This window comes from Enhydra lutris, unplaced genomic scaffold (genome assembly GCF_002288905.1).
Source record: "Enhydra lutris kenyoni isolate GAN:26980312 unplaced genomic scaffold, ASM228890v2 scaffoldscaffold39, whole genome shotgun sequence".
Lineage (NCBI taxonomy): Eukaryota > Metazoa > Chordata > Mammalia > Carnivora > Mustelidae > Enhydra > Enhydra lutris.
This window is the reverse complement of record NW_019154123.1, coordinates 2,476,118-2,493,135: the sequence shown is the minus strand read 5'-3', so window position 1 is coordinate 2,493,135 and position 17,018 is coordinate 2,476,118. Positions and strand designations below refer to the sequence as shown.

The 17,018-nt window shown below is 37.1% G+C and overlaps 1 protein-coding gene and 1 pseudogene across 4 annotated transcripts in view; both read right to left on the bottom strand.

The window, feature by feature from the left end:
• Positions 1–17,018, bottom strand: part of LOC111155077 (NIMA related kinase 10) — a 215,373-nt gene that overhangs the window by 111,620 nt on the left and 86,735 nt on the right. For all 4 annotated transcript variants that reach the window (XM_022515118.1, XM_022515115.1, XM_022515116.1 and 1 more), the window contains one exon: positions 10,679–10,754. In XM_022515118.1, the coding sequence (XP_022370826.1) occupies positions 10,679–10,754 (76 nt within the window). The remainder of the gene's footprint in view (positions 1–10,678; positions 10,755–17,018) is intronic.
• LOC111155114 lies at positions 15,963–16,444 on the bottom strand (annotated as a pseudogene).

The following is a 17,018-nucleotide window of genomic DNA, read 5'->3' as shown; positions in this document are numbered from 1 at the left end:
GGGAAAAAAAAGAAAAAAGTTAAAAATAAGTAAAAATGTTTATGTATCTAAAAACAATTCTGAAAATTACAGTTAACAGATCACTGATTTTAAAAATCAGTGATGAGAAATATTCATTTATAGTAATTTCATTATTTGTTTACATTGGCACCATTACCAATTTGTTTTCAATCAAATTCTTTGCAAATCACTTGAAGCCCAACTAATGTAAGAAAGCTCTGGAATTTATAGTGAGGGTAACTGTGGGGAAGGAGGAAAGGAAGAAAAAGCAGACTGGAAGATCTTCTAGGGACATTTACAATTTTAATTTGCTCCATCAGTAAACGAAGTCAGTAAATGAAACAAAGTAAAATCAGCCCTTATGTGGAACAAATGCATATATTTGAGCTAAAAATGCGGCACTAAAATTGCACTTTAAAAAAGGAACTTGGATTCCTCCTCGTCAGATGAATTCATGTGGCCTAAGGCATTAGAAAAGGTTTAGTATGGGCAGTTTTTTGTGGAATATCTAGAATACCAAATTACAGGTTTAGAACTATGAAGAAACAGGGAAGAAATTTAGAAGGAAAGACTTAGAATATTTCACTATATGAAGAACTATTAAATGATGGGTAGTGATCCGCTCCTTTGCACAGTCACTGAAGTCCAAAAAGCATTTCAAGTCATAAGAAAAGGAATTCAATTAGACATAAGAACATTTTTGGGTTTTTGGCTTTCTGGCTATAGAAATTTCAATGGCAAAGGCCCAGAACAATGAAAAGAATTTATAAATCACTTCCCTTGGAGAACTTCTCCCCCTTAACCTGTCATGAAGATGGTGAAAAATGAACCAGATAAGCACTTGCTAAGTTTTGCTTCAAGAAAGAATACAAATTAAATGTTCTTTTTCAGGTTTCTCTGATCCTACTGCTTTATGGTATCTATTAGAAGGACCATAATGAGAACCAATTAACTGTAAATACAGTGAGGAGTCTGGGCAATTAAACAAATGGATTACATTCACCCAGCGATTACACTCCAGCCATCAAATTATCAAGCACTGCCTACTTCGAGTCACAAACAGAAATTAAATTCAGATCCAACAGCCTTGAAATTTCTCATTGTACATCGACTGCCATTTGCTTGTCTCTAATGAAGTTTAAAAAAAAAATAGCTAGCATATCGGTTGACATCACACATTTTGTATTTGTATTCAAGCCAAATATCACCAGCTTTTAAAATTCAAGTACATAACTAAATAAAGTAATTATGATAATTTTGCAAAGAAGGATAATACAATCTCTCAATTCTAGTATATAATGATACAAATGCATTCCTCTAAATATAAAATCACACAAAAATGTATAGTCTTGCTCCTTAACAAAAGACTGATTTTTTAAAAAGCAGTTAAGCAGCTTCCAAGTAAACTTCAGACAGCCTTTATACAAGCTAGACGACAGAGAGAAGATTCCTATCTGCTTCTGATTTTTAGTTGTTACTTTCACAGCTATTTTCAAGTGATCATTACATCATCTGTATCACATTACCATCTTCTTTACGAGTTCAGAACTATAGGGAGGCAGAAAATCTCTCAGGATGAGATTGTGAAGAAAAAAAAAATTCTCACCTCCATCTAATGAGGAGGAAAATCTAAAACAAGTTGTTGGGGACTTCTTTAATGACTTCCCCCTATCGACATGGAAGACTGTCCAGAAAGAGTTGGGAAGATTTTATGTTGGCTCAAAGAACAGAAGAGGATCGGACACATTTCTGCCCAGCTTCCACAAAGACTTTGAGGCCACACTGCAAGTGATTTCTCATGTACCAGAGTGTTTTCCCTTATAAGTCAAAGCAAGTTCTGTAGGTGTCTTCCCTACTCCCCTTCACGCTTACTTTTTCAGAGCATACTGGCCTGAGTTCCAACCATTTGCACATTTGTCTGAGGATTTTTCTTAACCCGTTGGACATTCTTTGCCTGCAGCACAACAGGCCAGAAGTATCAGTCAACTTGTATATCTCAACTTGTGTAACCGACCTTAACCAATGGTGGGTATGACCTGGTATAATCACCCCATTCTCTCCTTTTGGGTGGGATCACTGAGTTATACTTTTAAACTGGCCCAGTAGGTTTGAGATCCAGTCGCCCATAGTGTGAATTGCCCCCAAGAAACTCTTTATTTGTTGTCTTTCCTTCCTTGTCTCTCTTCCCCACGCCTCTACCCTTGTTTCCTAGGATCCCCTTGCACATGAACCCTTGTCTCAGAGTGTGCACTGGGGGCAACCTGAAGTAAGGGTCAAGCGAAGATATGTAGCAAGGTTAGGGAACCAGAGGAACTCACTGATAGGCTTTGTACATACAAGAAGAGCAAAGTTGCAGCTGGGTCTTAAAGAAAATGGAATCTAGGTTTTGCCAGACTTTCCCTCTCTTCCTCTTATTCTCTCCAAGTACTGGCCTCTTCTCAGATGGACCTCGACTATGGTTACAAACATGGCCACCACACATTGCTGGGCCTTTCACATTTCAGTTTCACCTCTTTACTGAGTCCCAGCCAAACACATTCTCAGGAAAGAATTCCAATTGGATCAGCTTCAAAGAAGAGAAGACTCCCACTCCTGCCATTTTCCCAACAGGGACAGGAATGCTAGGACTGGCCTACCTTGGGAGAAACGCCAAATCTGGGCAGCCCAAACAAGCCACAGGCAAGATCTCCAATGCAATTGGACTTACTAAACCATCTGGAAGAGTACCTGAGTGGAGTGGGGGAAGAAATATTTTCCTAAAGAATAAAGCTGGTGCTCCCAGCTAATATTTATTGAACACTGCTATACTCCAAATGCTAGTGCAATCTACTTATCTCTATTTTTCTAGCTACCTATATATCTATCATCTATCTTTTTAATCCTCACAACAACCTTATGCAGTAGGAACTATCACTATCACCACCAGTTTTGCCATTTCAGATAAGGAAATTGAGACCCAGAAATAGTAAGCTACTTGCCCAAATTCAAACAGGAAGGTGTAGAGCCAGGAGGAAACCCAGGCTGTCCAGCCTAGAGTCTGCACTACATTACACTGGTTCCTATAGAAGGACGGCCCTGCAGGCAAACCCTATGACACCTCATTACTACTCTCACTGCTGTGATTTGGAGCATAGTTTTATAAAGTTTATGGATGAAGCAGTATTTGTTATAAAAATTGGGGATAAATGATAAATTTAATGATCTGGGTGGACTGGGAGGAAAACACTTTATGGGAAATAGATAAGGTTCTCTTGAAACCCTGGAATACTAAGGTGGGATTAGGTAATATATATATAAAATCTTTCAGAATTTACCCACCAAATGTGTGGATCCAGCAAGTTTCCGTTTCTGTGAAAATGAGGTTTTGAAATGGTTGAGTGTTACCAATATGTATTGAAGTTACATACAGTTCACATTTTCAAATCTTTATTTTGTCATTTTATTATAGACCATAATATTGTCCCAGATTGAGAGTTTATTGTTTTGTTATGTGTATTTTCTGGAAAATTCCTTCCCTAAAGGGCAGCTTAAATTTCAAAATACTGGACTAGTAATTATCATCCTACTTTTTGGGAGAAAAACATCTGCCATCTCAAAAGAAGTTTTCTTTTATTGGCATTGTGCTATAGCCTCTCCTAGGATTGTTAAGGGCATTCTGAAATGCCAAGAGTAAAAATCAATAATTAATATTAAGTTTAAAATGTAATAATAGTATAGAGTATTAATATTAGCTAAATAAATTATGAAATAATTTCATGTAAAGGGATTTATGATTGGTAATGTCATCGAGTAATACATTCATAAGAATAAGACGGTGAATGCAGCACTGACTGCGACATAACTGTTTCTTTAATTCTCTACCTCTGATATAATTTGACCTTCATATTTCCCCATTGTTCAAATCCTCTGCCTTCCCCCACAGTTTCCTTTCTCTGCTTATCCTCATCACTGTTTTCTTTTCTCTTCTTTCCTTCTGACCATTTGATCAGTCACCCAGACTCGTTTCCAAGCAAGTCCTGCCATAGCGTCTTAATGGAAGGAAACTATAAGTCACTTTGTATAAATCCTGCATAGTGCACAGACCACGGTAAAACCATTATACAGAATAGTAGAGTGCCCACTCCACTCCCATGGGCCTGTCCCTCGAGTTCTGCAGCACTGGCAGCTCCCCATTCTACCCAGAGCTTTCCATACCATTCCTACGGACTTTCTCTGTGCACCTGCCAGAGGCTCACATAAGCACTATGTGGCTTACTAATCCTTGATCATTCTACTGTGTATATGTATATGTGTGTGTCTCCCCAAATTATATTGAATTCTCCCTATGGGAAAGAACTAAGTTATCTGATCCTGACAATTGCTGATGTACTTATATAAGAAACACGTGAAGTGATGAACAGTTTCATTCTGCAGGTCTTCTGAAAAAGAGTATTTCCATTAAGGGACTGCCAGGCTGAGAGATACCAGGCAGCTCTATAATGCCAAGAGGAAAATTCCAAATCTCCCACTATTCCAACATAAATCCCAACCCAGCCAAACCACAGCTCCTGCTTTCCCCTAAATATGCTGAGTCTGTTAAGAATTGAACTGAAGGAGAATTTCATTTTCACACTGTGGAGATGTACCAATGCTTGAAGTATAGAGAAATAAATTATATTGTATTGTATGGAAATAAAGGCACTGACCATGCCATGGCAGTAGTGTGAACCTATTCTACTAATGCCCCACCCTCAGGCGTGTTCGGCCAAATCTTGGACTTCATATCTTAGCTATCGATTTAATGCCTCCTAGCTCCTAATGCAGCCTTCAATAAACAATGGCATTCCTTTAATTATTTTTCCTATAAAGTGAGTACCATGTTAAGTTCTCTCTGCAGATAGTGCTAGAAGGACACTGCCGGATGAGAGGGTTCCTACAATTCCCAGCATGGGCCAGGGGTAGGCAGTACAGGCATGAGATGATCCAGGGGAACTCTCTTAGAATGCCACTCTATCACAGTCTCATAAAAGGCTACCTGGAACAGATTCAAGGGGCCCTCAACAAGAATCAGCACTCACTGTCAGATATGTGAGGCTATCTCAGACCTTCTGGACAAGACAATACTTCAGTTGGATGTATCCATGTAAGTGAGCCCAAGGAAACCGACAGAGGAACTGCGCAGCACACCCATACAAACTGTTGTTAAGTAATTAAATTTTGGGATGATTTGTTCTGTAACAGTAGATAACCAAAACATATATTTATCATCAAGTAATTCATCTAATTTCTTAATTATTCAATAAATTGTGTTTAAGAATAGGAGGATATTTCCTTTGGTCAAACCACCCCTCCCCCCGCCACCAACAAAAACATGTTAAAGTAAAACATCTGACCATCCTGTAATCCCTTTCGCACTTACTTCTAATAGGAAATGTGGAATATTTGATATAATGCCTTGAATATCAAATGTTTAAAATGGCAAACTAGACAAATAACTCAGGTAAATGTGGAGAAAGACATCCACTGCTTACAGACCAATGTTTACTTGTAAAAAGGACTTTAAAAAGGTAAAGAAAAAGAGATGTAGAAACCGAAGATATGTGATTTGGAATTACCAACCAATAAAGAAGCAAGGACTTCTACTGACAAAATCAAGCATGAGAGAACTCCCTTTCTTGCTTTTTGTGCTGCTGGGTAGACATTATGGGGTAGAACACCATTAATAGATGCTCTCTAGTGGTTTCTATCTTGCAGCTTCCATTTAAATTTGTGGGACCACGTGACATATTCTACTGAGTCTTAAGATGTATTCAGAGTTCAATTTGTGTAAATAAATTCTGAGTTTGTTCAAAATTCACTCCTACCTCATCTAAGAGTCTGTGTGTGTGTATGCGTGTGTGTGTGTGTGTGTGTGTGTGTTTATGTGTGTATTTATAGAGCCTTGGAGGGTCTGTGGGCAGAAAGGGGTGAAATTATATATTATTCAGGTATATCTTATCCTGCTGGCCACAGAGAAGCCATAAATAAATGCAAATATAAGTAAAAGCATCCCCCACATCCACCTGCTCAAGGCCCCAGTATGGAAAGTTCTGTTCCTCCAGGTTCCCTGTCTTTGCATGCTAAACACATACTCCTTCCCTTTCACACTCCTCAGCTGCTAGAAAAGTCCTGTTCCTTCCTAGTAACCAAAGCAGCCATTCAGGGAGCAAACATAGAGATAGGTAAGGAGAATGAACTATAAATAAACACAGCACAAGTAATTCTTCTCTATTGTAATTATTCAGAAATGAATTTGAGAGGTGCCTGGGTGGCTCAGTGGGTTAAAGCCTCTGCCTTTGGCTCAGGTCATGATCCCAGGCTCCTGGGATGGAGTCCGGCATTGGACTCTCTGCTCAGCAGGGAGCCTGCTTCCCCCACTCTCTCTCTCTGCCTGCCTCTCTGCCTACTTGTGATCTCTGTCTGTCAAATAGATAAATAAATAATTCTTTAAAAAAATACTGTTAAAAAAAGAAATGAATCTGATTCTTAGACACCATATAATCTATATAGTCAAATGAGTGCCATCCTTTCAAATTTTAGACTCCAATTAGCAGATACCAATCACTGTGATCTAATGAGCGCTTACTATATGCCAATCCGGCATTGTTCCAAGCATGCAACCTGTACTACCTCACTTAATCTGACAACAATCCTAGAAGGTAGGCACTATTAATAATCTCAGATTGCAGATGGGGAAACTGAGGCACAGAGAAATTCAATCATTTATAACTCTCAACAGTAGACCCAGGACTTAAACCCAAGCAGTCTGATTCCAGAGCCTATGCTCTCAATAATGACCCTACCAATCTGCCTGCCAATTTCACATCCTTTTTCCAATTATGCTCTCATTCTTTAAAATTCTTCTTTAGCAATTTCCCTCAGGACCAATTTATCAGTCATAGAAGAACACTTGTCTCAATAACTTCTAATCATTCCACATTTTATTTTTTTTTAATGATAATATCCTGCATGATCCCATTAGTCACTGTTCTGGTAACTATGAAAGATATAAAGTAAATAAATAGGAAAAATACAGCAGACCCTGGCACCAAAGTACTTACTGTTTCAAACTAAAAATGTTCCCTTTAAGCTTCATGAAGGCAAAAGTCAGAAAAATTCAAAAATATATTAGTGCTTTAGACCCTGATAAAAACACACATGGATTTTTCATCATATTAAAATATAGAATATGGAGTATTTATACAATGCAATATTATTTACCCATTAAAAGGAAGGAAATCCTGCCATTTGCAACAACATAAATGAACCTAGGGGATAATATGCTAAGTGAAATAAGCCAGACAAAGACCAAAAAAAAAAAAAAAGCTGATTTCATAAAAACAGAGAGTAGAGTGATGGTTGTTCAGGGCTGCGGGAAGGGAGAAATGGGGAGATGTAGATCAAAGGATATAAAATTTCAGTTATAAGAAGAGTTCCGAGGAGCTAAGGTACAGTATGTGTCTGCGATTAATAATATGGTATTGTTTGCTAAAAAGTTGCTGAGAGTAGAGCTTGAGCATTGTTGCAAGAACACAACAGACAAAAGTTAACTATGTGGATGGATGTGTTAATTATCCTGATCTTAATAATCATCCTATGATGTATATGTCAATCAAATCATTGTGTTGTATATTTTAAATATATACAACTATATGTGTCCATTTTCCCAATTACTTAATAAAGTTTAAAAAAAAGGCATTTCAGACAAACAAACAAAAAACCAGAATGACTCATTTTCACTTAAAATTTTTTTTCATTTTAATAATTCAAAATATTTATTAAGATTCTGTAAGTCTGTTCTTCAAGCCCCAGGGAAACAGCAGTGAACAAAGTCAACAACAGCCCCACCATCATGGAGTTTGTGTTTTAGTGGGAGAAACATAGGATAGATCAATTAAAATATGACATAATGTCAGATAGAGTCAGATGCTATGAAAATATAAAGCAAGAGTAAGGGACAGTCAGAAGGAGGCTGCTGTTTGGGGTAGATGATCAGGAAAACCTCCCTCCAGAAGTGACATTAAAGCAGATACCAGAAGGAAGTAAGGACATAAACTCTGTGGCTAGCCGGAGAAAAAGAAACCCATAGGAGCATTTTGAAGATCTGAAGGAACAGCACACGGGGGAGAGAGAGAGAAGATTAAAATTTTGTTACAGTTGAAAGAAGCAATTTTCTTTATTGCTCATTGTGTCAAGTACTGTTCATAACCATGCAAGTATTAGATCATTCATATAATAAATACTTCTGGTGAGCCTATAAAATACCAGACTCTGGGGTGGGGATAGTGGTAAACAAAATCATCCAGGCATATCACAAAATAAGTGAAAAGTTCAACCATATGAAAGAAAAGTGCATGAAATATGTAGACCAGGGAAAATACGTGTTGGCTAGGAGGTTTCTCCAGAGAAGACAACACTCCAGCAGAGAGATGGAGGATGAAAAAGATTTAACCAGATGGCCAGTGGGGAGGATTCTAAGCAGAGGGAGTAGCATGTGCCAAGGCCCTGTGGTCAGTGGGAACACAGGTGCAGCAGCTAGAAATCAACAGAGTGAGGGCAGGGCTAAAGTAAAGATGATGACTTGGCAGGGGCTAGAACATGCAGGGTTGTGGGCTTGTAGCCACACTGAAGACTTGGTCTTTAAATAATTAGCAACTGGAAGTTACTGAACTGTTCTATGTCATTTAAGAGTTCTGAGTTTATTACCGCATTTTTAAGAATGCAAGAGGTACAGTCAATTGTTGGGTGTGCTTCACTTTGTCTCTGCTTGTCCAAGTTTACCTGCAGGTTTATTATCATCCATCCAATGGAAACTTCCCCAGCTTTCCTTTAAATTATCTAATGTCATAATGTGTATGGGATTACACTAAGCAATAAAGTCTCAAAGAATTCCCATTCCAGGATTAGTCAAAGTTTTCCATTCATTTTAGCTCATACTTGCTTATTATCCAGAAATCCCAAATGAGTGTTCCATGAAGAACATGCCTAAAATGTTTCTCAGAACTTCAAACTCTAAAATTTGCTCCGAAAATGCCATTGAAGATAGTGTGCAATCTTGGACTCTGGAATTGAAGTAAGATATACAGATAAAAACCAGAACCAAGGACCATATTTGGAGACTATTTTCCATGAGAAGGATAACAATGAACTGCTTCATAATGAATCAAATCAGAGGAAGAAAAGGAGCTTTTATTGACCTTCTGTTCTAGCACAATCAGTCCAGTGTCCACAAACCATTTATCTAGCAGCTGAGCTATAGAATAAAGAATGCTCTGAGGCACTTCCTACAAAAGTAGATAAAGAGAACTTTCTTCCATTAAATAAGGTAATATTTGAGGAAGCAAAGGCAAAAGAAAGAGCAAAGGACAGGGGAACATCAGACTCATCAAAAGCTTGGGCCTCCAGAAGGCAGGAACAGGCATCCTATGTCTACATTAATAGTCTCAGAGAAGTTCAGGATTATACAAAGATTATAGAATTTGGTGGGAAACACTTTGGGGATGGCTAAAAGGACAATTAAAGAAAAAGGCAGGAGGTATGAGACTCAGAGCAGGGAGGGACCATGAAATATATCTGCTTTATTTTTGTCCAATTCACAAACTCAGAAAATGAAGATACAGAAAATTCAAAAGGAACTGGACGTGTCACTCAGTTTATTAAGGAACGTCCTAAATTTGCAGTCATTACTTGAGAGAATAACTAGCCAACAGGGTCAGAATTGTGGTAGGAACCCTGACACTATACTGAATATTCTTGTAGGAAAGGCATTTTTAAAATGAGACTGTTACTTACAGAGAATTTCCACCCTCCCTTGAGAAGATTTATTCAGAATCCTATCCCTGGGAATTAACTGCACAACAACAGAGTAGATTAAAAAAGAAGATGGAAGTGTCTAGATGGCTTGACCTGCTGAATAAGATTTGAGAATATTTCCCTGAATGTGTTATGTCTACTGATGACTCTATCTGCTTGCTAATTTGAAAAGATTCAGACAAATGATACGTGATCAGCAAAAGAAGATTCTCACTGCCTAATAATTAATGGATTGTAAAGGAACCCTCAAAGCATGCTAAATAAGTTACAAGTGTTTCAATTCACCAAAATATAAACACCCATTTACCCAAGAAGCGGCCAACTTAAACATAGGTCTAAGTATATAGGTCACCATTTATTCATTCACTCAATAAAATGTATTCAGACCCTATTATCTCCTGGGTGCCAGGATACATATTAGTACACAAAAAGCCTTTCTCCTGCCCTTGAATGTTTACAGGAAGAGAGAGAAAAACAGTCCTTTTTCAAGCAGGTACAATAAAATACTCCAAGTGTCATGGTGAGTAGCGAGTCTGTTAGTTCCTTCACAGATTCTTCAACAACAATTAATTGCACACCTACTATGTGCCAAGGAACGTTTCAATTTATAAGTAATGAAAGTAGTCTCCATGAGGGGCAGAGTTACCCTAAAGACAATTTCTTGTTGTTATTTCAAACACACATAATGATGTATACTTGTGTACATGTGTATTATCTGGGTAATTGAGGAAAACATTAAATAAGCTCCTTTTCCCAAAATCGTCTTTCTTTTGCAAGCCAAGACATGATACTAAAGCCCCAAACAGTTAGGTGTGCTGTTTGAGAACCATAAAATAATTGTCCTTACCAGGAATACAGGATTGTTCCAACAACAGACGTGAGTTTACTGTTTTCTTGTTTTTGCTTTGCCAGCCCAAAGTCAGCTATAATTCACAAAAAAACGCAATGTTATTATTATCATGGTTCCTTAGCTTTTGACATTCTGCACAATAACTATTAAAGTTCACAACAGAAAGTTTTAACCTTCTGTCAAAACGTGCCATGTGCCAATCTTCCACACCACTCGCAGTCTTAATTAATCACATGCATACAATAGGCCGCTGTGCTAGATATTTTGAAATAATGAGATTTATCACTAAAAAGCTAAAATAAGTTTTGCTGACTGAAAAGTAGGGCAAAGGACTTATCAAACTTGTGATTCCACTTTTTAGGTTACCTTTATAAGTTTCAAATAAATAAAATGAATCTGATATTTGCATATGCCAGGCATCACCTCATTTGGACAGGGGAAAAAAAAAAGCTAAAATAAGGTAAGCCTGAATAACCACCATAGAGACCCAAAAATCTGATATTAAATGGCATCTAACTGTACTAGCACAGTAAATAATGATATTGAGAATCATCTCAAAATATATATCAACAAACAATTGTGATTTTCAACTTAGAACACCAAATATTTATATTTAATATGAGCACTAGCTGTACTTTTTTTTTTTAAAGATTTTATTTTATTTATTTGACAGAGAAGAGAGAGATCACAGGTAGGCAGAGAGGCAGGCAGTGGGGGCGGGGGGACAGCAAAGCAGGATCCCTGCTGAGCCAAGAGCTCAATGCAGGGCCCGATCCCAAGACCCTGAGACCATGACCTGAGACCATGACCTGAGCTGAGCCAAAGGCAGAGGCTTAACCCACTGAGCCACCCAGGCGCCCAAGCACTAGCTGTACCTTTCAAAGCACCTTTAGATACTTCTCTTTTTTAAACCACTCAACAACTTAGGTCAAAGTGATGGAAACAGATATTCTTCATAGCCTCTAACACTTTGAGAGATTTAATTAGCAGGGCTACACAAAAAGACAGTGCTGAACCAGCGCAAGAATTCAGGGTGCTATGCCGAATAAAATTTGGTGTTCACAATATCACTTTGTACAGGGCACCAAATGTTTATAATATTTCATTGTAGTGTCCTTTTTTAAAAAAGATTTTATTTATTTATTTGTCAGAAAAGAGAGTGAGAGAGCAAAGCAGGGGGAGATGCAGAGAGAGAGAGAGAAGCAGGCTCCCCACTGAACAGGGAGCCTGACATGGGGGCTCTCTATCCCAGGACCCTGGGATCATGACGTGAGCTGAAGGCAGATGTTTAACCAACTTAGCCACCCAGGTGCCCCTGCAGTGAACTTTAATAAAGGTATTTAATAATGTGTCTATACTAATATGTCTTTCAGGTTGAAAATATTCCATAGTAGTTAGACTTCAAACTAACAGTAATTCACATTGTTAGTAACAATACCCATTTACTAAACAACTTTGAAATAACACAAATTGAGCTACTTGCATGAATTGCCTAATTGAATACTGCTAGCAATCCTGAAAGACAGGTGTTATTATGGTTAGTACAGCTTAGCACTTAAAGCAAGAACTCAAGAACCAGCCTCAGTTCAAATCTTGGCTCCATCATGTGCGACCAGAGTAACTCTGAGTAAATTATTTAATCTCCCTTTGCAGTAGTTTTCTGACCTCTAAAATAAGGATTATAACAGCATAAATAGTAGTAAATAGTATGACACAATAACAAAATCTGAATAAGTTAACATATATAAACTCAGGGTAATACAGATTGAACAACTGATGCTTATTATTCAGTCTTCGCAGCCACCCATTTTATAAATGAGAAAACTGAGGCTCAGGCTACTTAGAGACTGAGTAACTTGCCCCAAGGTCTTACAAGGAGAAATTAACAGTAAGATGTGAATCTGGGGTTACTTAATTCTAAAGCCCCAAATCCTTATCAAAACACAGTATTACCAACAAAGAAAAAACAGGCCCAGATCATTTCAATAACAAATTCTACCAAACATTTAAGGAATAAATATCGATTTTGCACAAACTCTACCAGAAAATAGAAGAGAACACTTCCAAACTCATTTAACAAAGCCAAGATTACTCTGAGACCAAAGCCAAAGACATTAAAAGAAAATACAGAACAAAATCCCCCATGAAAACACACACACACACACACACACACACACACAGAGAATCAAAAAAAATATAAGCAAGTAAAATCTAGGCATAGATAAAAATGATAATACATAAGGGCCATTATGCCAGAAATGGAAGGCTAATTCAACATTTAAAGTCAACCAGTAGAGTTCACCATAACAGCACATTAAAGAAGGAAAATCATGTGATCATATGTATGAAAAGAATTTGACAAAATTCAACATCTGTTCTTTCCATAAAAGTATAAATAGGTATGTACTTCCTTAACCTGATAAAAGGCATCTATAAAAAGCTACAACTAATTCTCTACTTAATGTGAATATTTTTCTTTCAAGTTCAAAAACATGGGGCGCCTTGGTGGCTCAGTCATCAGGCCTCTGCCTTCGGCTCAGGTCATGATCTCATGGGATCAAGCCCCACGTCAGGGCTCCCTGCTCAGAACCACGTTTGGGCTTCCTTGCTTCTCTGTCTCCACCCTGCTCCTGCTCTATCTCTGTCGCTATCTCTGTCTCTCTCAAATAAGTAAATAAAAATATTTAAAAATAAAACAAAACAAAGCTGGATGTCAACTAGATTTGTTGTAGTGATCATTTTACTATATATACAAACATCAAATTATTATGTTTTACACCTGAAAATAATAACATGGCGTGTGTCAGTTATATCTATTAAAAAAAGAAAACAAAAGATGTGGCAAGCTTGTTAATATATTGCTATACACTTTGATGAGATCGCTATATAAACAAATTGTTTAATGTGCAGTTCATAACTGAATTCTTAAAGCAAAAACATTTTTTTTCCTTCTGAAGAAGATAAAGAAGAAGAAGATGGAGACAAAAAAGGAGGAGGAGAAGGGAACATACTACTACAATGGCAGAGAAACAAATATCCAGGAATAATATGATAAAAGACATGAAAGATCAATGCAGGGAAAATTATACAATTTTGTTACAGTCATTAAAGATTAAAATTAATGGAAAGAAACTCCAAGTTCATGGATTAGAATTCTCAATATTACATAGATGCCATTCTTTCTAAACTAACTTATGTAATTCCAATCAAATGCCTCCAAATATTTTGGGTAGAATTTCATAAACTAAGTATAAAATTAACATACTTAATAGAAATAGAAACAAAAGGAGCCATCAATTTTGATAAAAAGATAAGATTTCCTATAAGATATTAAAAATTATCACAAGGCAGTATTAACTGAAGGATACAAAAAGAAAAGAAAAAAACAAACAAGGCAAGAATGTTCCCTCTCACCATTCTTATTCAAGATTGTACTAGTGGTCCAAGTTGAAGTAAGTAAGTAAGCTAGTAAGTACGATACTTGCATACAAATCTTTGCAAACATAATTTTTAATTTCTTTTTTAACAAATTTGTTGCAGTGAGATTACTGGATAATACAATAAGTGTATGGTTAAGTTTTTTAAAAACTGTCAAACCAATATATTTTCCAGTGCTTTCTCACCAGAAATGTATGAGTTCTAGTTGCTTCTAATGCCTACCAGCATATGGTATTGTCAGATTTATTTATTTAGTTACTTATGTACCTATTTATTTATTTATTTTGGATTTTTTTTCCCCCTCAAGTAAGCTCTAGGCTCAAGGTAGGCCTTGAACTCATGACCATGAGAGCAAGAGTCACATGGTCTACCAAATGAGCCAGCCAGGTGTCCCTGTTGTCAGTTGTTGTTTTTTTTTTTAATTAACCATTCTAGTAAGTATGTAGTGAAAGCTCAATATAGTTTTAATTTGCACTTCCCTAATGACTAATAATTTTGAACATTTTTCATGTACTTATTTGTCATCTGTGCATCTTTTTAGTGACATACCTATTCAAAATGTGGCCCATTATTTGATTGGGTTTTTTGTTTTCTTATGATTGAGTGTTGGGTACAAATTCTTTATCAGGTATATGATTTGTAAATATTTTCTTCCAGGCTGAAGCTTGTCTTTTCATTCTCTTAATGTCTTCCATAGAACAGAAGCTTTAAGCTTTGGTGAATTTCAATTAATTTTTTTTTCTTTTATATATTGCAGTTTTGATGTTATAGCTAAGAAATCCTTGCCTAAGTCATGTAAAATAGTGCAGGCTATTCTGCTGAAAGGCCAGACAGAGTAGAGCAGCCTGGAGGATGAGAGGCCCAGCTGCAGCCAGACTCCAGAGCCTCCCTGGCAGCCATGTGAGTGTCCACGCTTCACCCTGAGTCAAGGCTTCAGATGCAGCCCCAGCTGACAGCTTCACTGAATTCTCTTAAGACACCCTAAGCCAGAATCACTCAGCTAAGCTGCTCCTGGATTCCTGGCCCTCAGAAATGGTGTCTTCAGCTGCCAAATTTCGCAGCAATTTATTACATAGTAATAACTAATACAACCGCTACCACCTTAGTCCAAACCGCCATGCATGTTCACGTAGACTACCGAACAAGACCTCCTCAGCAGGACTCGTGCTGCTATCACTCCCTCCAAAACATAATTCTCCATGCCGGAGCCAAAATAATCTTGGGAAAACCTAGAGCAGAGACTACCACTCACAGTTAAAGTTCAACAAAGACTTCTAATAAATACTAAGAATAAAACCCAAACTCCTACCAGGTATAGAAGACCATATATTTCTGGGTTTTCAGAGAAGTCTTTCTTGACCATACTATCATAAATATTTGTCCCTTTCTTTAATACTCTTCTTTTACATTTGGTCCATATCTTTCATTATCTAATTTTTTTTACATTATACTGCCATTTAAAATCATTTAAAATCTTTAATCAAATTTCATCAAAGATTACCGGACATGTTACATGCCATGATTAGCTTTCTATAAACAACTTTGCTTTCTGTATACAAATCAATGTCAATGAAATAAAAAATAAAACCATCTACGAGGAAAAGAACTTTATTAACCTTGTTTCCAACTTTATTCCCAGACTTTGTCAGCTTAATTAGCGGCAAAGAATGAATTGTGTCTAAGCAAACACTGAGAAGAGCTGGTTGTCCAAGGGACTTGGCCTTAAAAATATTAGAGATCTAGATTTTATCCATGAACAAAATGTTGAAAAGAAGTCATAATATAAAATAGCAGCTCCCAGTAACTTCCTCAAGTTTTATCTTCTTCAAGAAAATGGCTCAGCTCATTGGTCTGCTTCATTCTTGGAAGCCTTATCAAAATTCTCCACAAGATCTGGAACTTCATCATTCTCCTCCTCTCTGGGAACAAAGGGTGGTTTTCCATCCACACACTGTGTGGGCAGAGCTTCAGCCAGTCTTTATAAACTAGTCAGACTGTCTGCACCAAGTTGGTTGAAGATACTGGGTAGCATTTCTGTCAGCTGCTCTGTCTCAGTATGGCCTGTAACGGAGACAGTGTTCACCACCAGGGCTTCCCGAACTTTCAGGTTGTGAAAGTGGATTTCTATTCTTTGGTTTGTGAACACATTCACTTCTTCAATACCAGAGATATTGTTTGCCCCTAACTTCTTTAAGGAGAACTTAAGCTTTTTATCATCTGCTCTAGTGTTCTATGAACCATCTTTCGGGGAACAGTTCCTTTCCCACCAATGTGTACTCGTGCTTGCAGTGTGATTAGTTTCTCCTGATTCATGATAGTTTCTTTGATCTTGCTGGAGCAAAAATGGGACCATGAGGGTGACGAGGGGTCTGTTTTTGTTTAATATTCATTTATGTATTTAGTGTTTATCATTCTTAACTAGTATGTAAGAGCCATACTTTGTGTTATCACTGTATATTGACAGAGCTATATCTTTTGATAAATATATGGATACATAGCTGACCCTTGAACAATATGAGGGTTAGGGGTGCTAATGGCCAGCACAGTCAAAAATTCATATATAACTTGGATTCTCCCAAAACTTAACTACTAACAGTTATCCATGGACCAGAAGCCTTGTAATATAAACAGCCAACAAACATATTTTGTACATTATGAGTATTATGTATTGTATTCTTACAATAAAGTAGACAAAAATGATATTAAGAAAATCGTAAGGAAGAAAAAATACACTTACAACCCTGAATTGTATTTACTGAAAAAAAAAAAAAATCCATGAATAAATGGACCAGTGCAATTCAAACCCATTTGTTCAAGGGTCAAATATATATGTATATCTATCTATCATCTATCTATCTATCTATCTATCTATCTATCTATCTATCTATCTATCTATCTA